Here is a 7,256-nt window from a genome sequence, read left to right on the forward strand (position 1 = left end):
TTGAAAGCACAAATAGGACATGGAAGATGCAAAACCTCATTATTACTACTATGGTCTGCACTGATGGCCCCTCTAAGGGCTGGGACCGGAAATACAATGGTGGGGTGACATTCTTATCCAAGGCCAAGTTTTTTGATATGGGCCCAAAATCTCAGGTTCTCGCATTCCGAACTCTCACTGACTTTGTCTGGTGAAGAACTGAGTAAACCAGTTAGGACCTTAGGATTTGGGTCACAATGTTGCATCTAATAGGACTTGATCTACTGCTATTTTGAGTGTAAGCACTTTGGGGCAGGGACTTCGTGTATCTCTACAGCACTAAGCACCCTCTGAGTATTATATAAACAACAAGAAACAAGGGCCAAAACCGGAGTGTTGCTGAGCCCCCTCAAATCCCATTGAAGTTAGTGGGCGTTGGAATGCTCAGCACGTCTCAGGATCAGGCCCACGCATGCTGGAACAATTTGTATAATGGGGGTGCTGAGAGCCATTGAACCAAACTGTAAACCCTGGATATGATGGAAAGCACTTCCAGCCAGGCAGTGCAGCAGCCCCCTTCAGCACCTGTGATCAAGTCTCAACTGAAGAGAGCAGGAATGAGAATATGCCCCACTGGGGAGAACATGAGGGGGAGCCTTTGGGAAAGGGTCAGACCCCACCTTAATCCTGCTGGCTGCTTGCTTATTTCAGGCAAAATGCAGCACATGGATGTCATCTGGTTAAAATTTACCCACCCCTGTATCCCACTGCTTCAATCTGAGCTCAGTACCTAGAACCACTGCAGAGTCAGGCCTTGTCTTGTCTTTTGCACATCCTCCACTTGCACATGCTCCCCAGTATGTATGTACACACACATACACACACAGAGGCTGGTTATGGATCATTCACCATCTAGTATCAACTGCTGCTATCCTACAGACTTTACTGTTTAAGACACTGGTGTCAGTCTCTTGCACCGTCTGTCACTTTAGTATCTAGAAGCACGAGTGGGTCACTCAAACCACACAATGACAAACCTAGAATCAGTCTGGCCTTCAGTGCCAGATCCACCCTCTGCTACAAAATACACGCCACCCAAACAATTGCAAATACCTGCACAAGCAGGTGGCAGGGTAATACACTGAGAGGTGTGGATTCCACTTGGTGCCAGTGATGGCTGGGGTATATTTGCCTTTGAGGCATGGTCTCCTTTCCCCCTACACTTGGGCAAGTCATGTCCCTCTGTGTGCCTCAGTTTCCCCATCTGTAAAAAAGGGGAGAATGATACTGACCTTCCTTGCAAAAAATCGTTGAGAGCTGCAGATAAAAAGCACTATAAGACCTAGGGACTGCTGTTATTATTACACTAATGGAAGTTATGCAGGGATTTCCTGGGGTAGATTGTGTTCTGCTGTCGAAATGTGCCGTATGCCTCCATACAAGAGCAGGTAGATTTCATGCTTACGCTTGTACGACTGCTTCTGGTGCATCTGATGGCTGGGAAGGTGGGTAGAAATTGGGTTTGGGCAGAGACTATAGACCAAGGGCTTTACAAATGACAGTGCTAGTGCCGGGGGCCCAGACTGACAGTCCTGGAGACAGACACTCTCTGTCCATAGAGCAGGCTTGGCAGGTATGCACCTTGCCAGAGAGCATCAGTCCTGAGCTGGAGGGTGAAAGAGGAGATCTCCTCCCCAGCCCACCCAGTCCTTTGCCTCTCCATTCAGACTGAAGACAGGGGACAACCGGTGCCATCGGTATCATGCTATGGACACATGAGACCTGGACTTGTACCGGGCCAAGGACACCTCTTTTACCATAGAAGAGAGAACGTTTCCCACGGCAGGAGCATGGGGAAGAGTCTGTTTGCCTTGTGGCATGAGTGTGTTCGTGTGCAGGGAGGGTCTGCGCTAACTGATAGCAGGTGGCTAACCCCAAGCAGGCTGGTGCATTGTTCAGCTGCGGCTTGCATTACTCCCTGGGTTAAAGCTCCAAGAGGGAATGCAGTTAATCCCCTTGCTTTGCAGCAGAGCGCCTTCCCGATATATCCAAGGGACAGAGATATTACCCACTTCTGCCCCTCTCCCCTCACCCTCCCCTCTAAACCCTGTCCTCAGAACCAGGTGAAAAAGTAGCACTTTCTCTTCGTGAGATGCAGGCCTAGACACGGATCACTCCATTGGCCAGAAACACTTCCTTCACCTCCTGCTACAACCACGTTTCCTACTTCCCCGGCTAGCTCTGTAGCAACATGAAAGGCACTAGCCATAGCTAGCAACAGTGCTGTTACAGTTAAGGCAGAGGGCAAATCCATCTACTCAGCTGCTCAGAACAATCTCCAGAGTTTTCCTTTCAGGCTGAAATGGCACCATTTGTCAGCTCAAGAGTGCAAGACACTTTCTGAAAGCTTCATCAAAACCCAGGCAGCTATCTTTGAATAAGTCCGATAGGGAAAATACTATTAGTCTCATTAAAACACCCCTAATCACCGTATGGTCATTTGTGTGTGTGTGAACGCATAAACACTGCTTAACAATAGCTGAGTTTTAAAATGAGTCACACTTGGGATGTAGCTGGACCTCAGTGAGGGATCACGTGATCATGCAAGTGATCACGCTCATGATGGGTTTGAAAGCCCACCTTACCGATGCTGTAGATGGGAATGGGTGACAGGGGATGGATCACTTGATGATTCCCTGGTCTGTTCATTCCCTCTGGGGCACCTGGCATTGGCCACTGTCAGTAGACAGGATACTGGGCTAGATGGACCTTTGGTCTGACCCAGTCTGGCGGTTCTTATGTTCACCTTCAAGAATCATCTCTTTCGTTTTATATCTATGTCATAAACTCACACTTCAGGGACACATAGGATCTGAAAGCACTTTGGGAACATTAGTTAACTAGCCTTATGTCAAAAGCACAGAGAATTTAATGGAAGACAATACACTTGTTTGGAGGGGGGAAGAGGGACCATGTTATAGTCTCTCATAAAAATATATCCCTGCTACAAAATTCAGCCAGGTGGGGCCAAGACCCTATAGAAAGGTGCTCGGGTTTTTAGACCGATTTCTTTAGCAGCCCATTACTTGTCTGATCATAGGATGTTTCCATACAGGTAAGCGTCACAACCCGCCCTGGGAGCCAGGGCACTGGCCATGTTTAGAAAAGCCTGCGGTCACCAGAGGGTGAATTCAGGTCTCTCCCTCCCCACCCATTCAGGGTACCCAGAGAGGGACAAGCCGCAGAGCCTTTGCAAAGCAAGCTCGTGGATAATCAATCACCAGCAGCTCCCAAACCGGAACCCCTCCGGCTCACCCCCGAGCGCAGGGTATTTCTTCTGGGTGGATTCAAGTGTGGAGACAGGACCGAGAAGCCTCTAGCCCGTGTGGGGAGCCGCCGGAGCGCAGCGCTAACACAGGGGCTTGGTTTCTGGGCTGAGGCAGCGGGTCTCCTGGAAGCTCCGCTCCCTCCAGGGGGAGACAATAGGTCGGGTTCCTGGGGAGGCAGCTCCTCGCCCTGAAGTCAGCGCGCCCCCTGAGCGTGGCTGCTCCCCAGGGGGGGGCTCAGCCCCGGATCTCTGATTGGGAAGGTCCCTCTCCCCCGGAACCGGAGATGCTCATCGCAAGGGGCTGGATCCTGCCCCCTCTCATTCCCACGGGTGTCAGGTCCCTCGGGCGCCCGGGCTGACCCAGCGGGTGTCCCACCGGCGCAGACACGCGTGGAGGGTGGAGAGGGACCTGCCAGGTGCTGGAGGGGGCCGCGGGGCGGGGGGGGGGGGAAGCATCGTCTTACCTTCAGCTCTTCCCCGTAGAACTGGACCATGGACGCGTCTGCCACCAGCAGCGTCTCCACGAAGCGGGCCGCGGACACGAAGCGCTTGGCGCGGCTGCGGGTCCCCACGGGCAGCGGGCTCCCGGGCGCCCGGCCCGCTCTCCTCTGGAGCCGGTGCGGCTGCAGCAGCGGCTCGGCGCCCCTGCGGCCCGCGGGCTGGACCAGGTACTCGTCCCCGTCCACCAGGAAGGAGCCGCGGAGGCCCCGACACAGGCTCACGGCCGCCAGCGAGCCGGGCTGCGAGTTGACGGTCCCGGAGTAGAAGCATTTCCGCAGCCCCGCCTCGTCGCCTTCTGCCCGCGGGCCGGGCGGGCCCCGCCGGCCCAGGCGCTGGATCTGCAGCCCGGGGGCGAGGAAGCGGGCATCGGGCGCCAGCTGCAGCACGAAGTCCCGGCTGAAGGCGGAGAGGCAGAAGGAGACCCGCTCTCCGCCCCGCGGGTCTGGGATCCTCACCGGCACCACCTCCTGGGAGTCCCCGGGCGGGCTGGGCAGCGCCCGGGCAGCCCCCAGAAGCAGCAGCAGGAGGGGGAAGGCAGGTGCCCGCCTGCCAGGCACGGGCGGCTCCCGACGGGAAAGGGGCATGGTGGGACCGGACAAGCGCGACGGCAAGTGCCGCCCCCGGCAGGGCAGGGCAGGGCAGGGCAGAAGCCGGCGTGGGACCGGCGCTGGGGCGTGAAGCCAGATGCCAGAGAAGAGGGAGAGATTAACGCCGGCTGGTTTAATTACCAGCAAGGGGAGAGCGGGAGAGATGGAGAAAACGCCGCTGCCCTCCAGAGCCCGGGCTGGGAGCGCCCTGCACCTTTGCAAGCCCAACACCCAGCAGCAGCAAGTCAGCTGGCTGCTTGGGCAAGGTGCTGAGGCGGAGGGGGCTCGGGGAAGGGGCTTCTCGCTCTCTCTAAGAGCTTGCTTCCCTCCTGTCTTCCCCAGGCGCTTCTGACCTGGAGCAGCCCCTCCAAAGCCTTTGCAGCCCCAAAGCGGGCTGCCGACTCCTCGGTATTTATACTTTCTTCCCCCTGCTTTGACATAAGAGGTTTATTTTTGATCTCGCACTATTCCGCTTCCCCCTCCCCTGGGACCCGGAGAAGCAGGAGGAGGAGAAGTGAAAAAGGGAAAGGAAAAAAAAAAAAGTTTTGGATGGGAGTGGAGGCCAATCAGGAGCCAGAAGGACCCGCCTCTCCTGTTTAAGTGTCAACTCCAGCATTCCCCCCGACCCGTTTACTCGCTCCGGATTAACTCCTTCAGCCCAGCCTCTGCCGAGATCAAAGAGCCCGCTCTCACAGCAAGAAGCCTCTGGATTTCAGGGGAGTTAGTCCTGATTTACACGGAGATCAGACGCAGACCCTCCTTCTCCCCAGTTTACACCAGTTTCAGCCCCACTGACTCCAGAGGAGTCGCTCCTGATTGCCATGGCAAAGTCAGACCTTTGGGGCCTGAATCGGCGCCCACCGATTCCAGAGAGACCCGCCGAGAGCAGTCAGCCCTTTACCTTGCAGACAGCATTGTTGTCAGGGCTGAAGGCAAACCTGCTGCATCAAGTTTTTCCTCTGTAGTGCACAATATCCCCCCCCCCCCCCATATTAGCCAGCGCCAATGCACCCTGTGGTCCAGAAGCAAATGCTGTCACACAGGGAGTGCGGTCTCTGAACAGAACATCACCCAAGCAGCTGGATGCTGAGGGTTTGAACGAAACTGTTTTCCTAGAGCCAAAATAAAGCACCAGGCTTTATGGAAGTAGCTGGTAAAGCAGATTTCTGGTGTGTGCCTATGAGAATAAAATGACCCAAACAACATTGGTCTTTCCCCATCTTTTTTTGGTGTGGTGTGTGCGCGGTGGTGGTGGGGGGGGGGGGTAGATATTCCTGAAACCATCTCATGATTTAGAGAAATAGAAACCACAGCTAGCTTGCTGCCTCAGTTTCTTTCCAGGGAGTGGGATTCCTAGATCTGGAAGCAGAGCCAGGTAAATCACCTGTTGGCAGGTGCTCAGCAAGGAGAATGGAGAACACAGCTCCAACAGAAAGCAGATGTTCTTGGCTGGGAAAGTTTTTAGAACCAGGGAGCAGCTGTTGTGAAGGGGAGAGGGAAATTGCCCCTTTGATAGATTGTTTCTTACCTCCTAAGTGCCCTTTCCTGCTTGTCCCAAGAGATACCAAAGCTTTGCATTTCTCTCCAGACCCCATTAAAAATCCTATGGAACATCATCACTGGTGCTCCTTCTGCAGCCAACTCTATTGACAATGGGCCTCACTTTGCAAAGCTCACCCTCAGTTCTCAGGAGCTGCAGTGGAGTTGCAGGTACTCAGGTTTGGGCCGAAACTTCCTTTCCCTTCCAGCGCATGAAACCCCGGAGATCAGCCAATCTAACCTGTGTTTTAAATCTTTTGAAAGATTCCTTAAAGAATCCTTAAAACATTTGAAAGGCTAATGCAGCATTTTGAAGCTCTAGATACCAGGAAATCAAGTTTATGTCCAAGACTTGGGGGGTGGGGACAGGATCATGGTTTACAGGCTATTTTCCCTGCACAAATGTCTTAGTAGGGGGAGTATTTACATCCGCCCCTCTCTCTGATGGTCTCTATTTAAAAACCACGTCTCTACCTATATAGTAAACACACAGCAGTGTCTCTAAATAGAGTGCTACCCGATGCCAAGTTTCTAATTACTGCTTGTCTTTTTAAAGGGAGCTGTAAAAACAACATGGTGGGGATCCGTCTGTGACCTCTCTTTCAGTGGCTCAGTATCAAACATGCTCAGTTTACAAATAATGGTTCTCCCCCCGCCACCCGCCAGCTCACTGTGGGATCTGAAAGTCAAGCTGGGGCCTCTCTCACCCACCCATCAGCATCTACAATAAGGAGGCTGCTGCTGGCTCTTAGCTGCTAATCCCGTTGCTTAGGACACATGAGCTAGAATGGATTCCTGCACACTCTCTCTGTGCTTCGTAGGGGACAGAGGACTAAGATGTATTCTATATTTATTTTGTAATTAAAGTTTGCAGCTATGACTCTGCTGCACATGGCTTGGTGGTGTTAGATGAGGCCATTTTTCCATAGTGATTTTTTGGAAGAATGTCACTTTCAGAATCACTTCACATTGCTATTTTTTGGGTTACTTTAAGAAAAGTTCACAATCGTGACATGGCCCTTCTGTAGTGTCTTTCATCCAAGAACCTCAGCACACTGATGACTAGAGCCTCACAATCCCCTGTTCTGTGAGGTTGATAGTATCATCCCCATTTAAAAGATGGGGAAACTGAGGCACGGATCGCTGACATCTGACAGGGTCACTCAGAGAGTCAATGAATAGAACCCAGGAATCCCGACTGACTCCTTTTCTTTAAGGATAGGCCATCCTTCTCATCAACTCTCACTGCCCTAGCATACATCCCTATAATGTGAGCAGAAACAAATTCGACTAGGGTTTGGTAAAAGGGAATCTGGAGATAA

General features: G+C 52.9%; 1 protein-coding gene across 1 annotated transcript in view; it reads right to left on the reverse strand.

Annotated features, from left to right (window-relative positions):
- The window catches only part of ADAMTS8 (ADAM metallopeptidase with thrombospondin type 1 motif 8), a 28,677-nt gene extending 23,569 nt beyond the window's left edge, over nt 1-5,108 (reverse strand). Inside the window, exon 1 of the mRNA XM_038380860.2 lies at nt 3,772-5,108. Coding sequence (XP_038236788.1) covers nt 3,772-4,392 — 621 coding nt within the window. The 5' untranslated portion in view covers nt 4,393-5,108. The remainder of the gene's footprint in view (nt 1-3,771) is intronic.
- Nucleotides 5,109-7,256: the final 2,148 nt, after the last annotated feature.

This window comes from Dermochelys coriacea, chromosome 22 (genome assembly GCF_009764565.3).
Source record: "Dermochelys coriacea isolate rDerCor1 chromosome 22, rDerCor1.pri.v4, whole genome shotgun sequence".
NCBI lineage: Eukaryota > Metazoa > Chordata > Testudines > Dermochelyidae > Dermochelys > Dermochelys coriacea.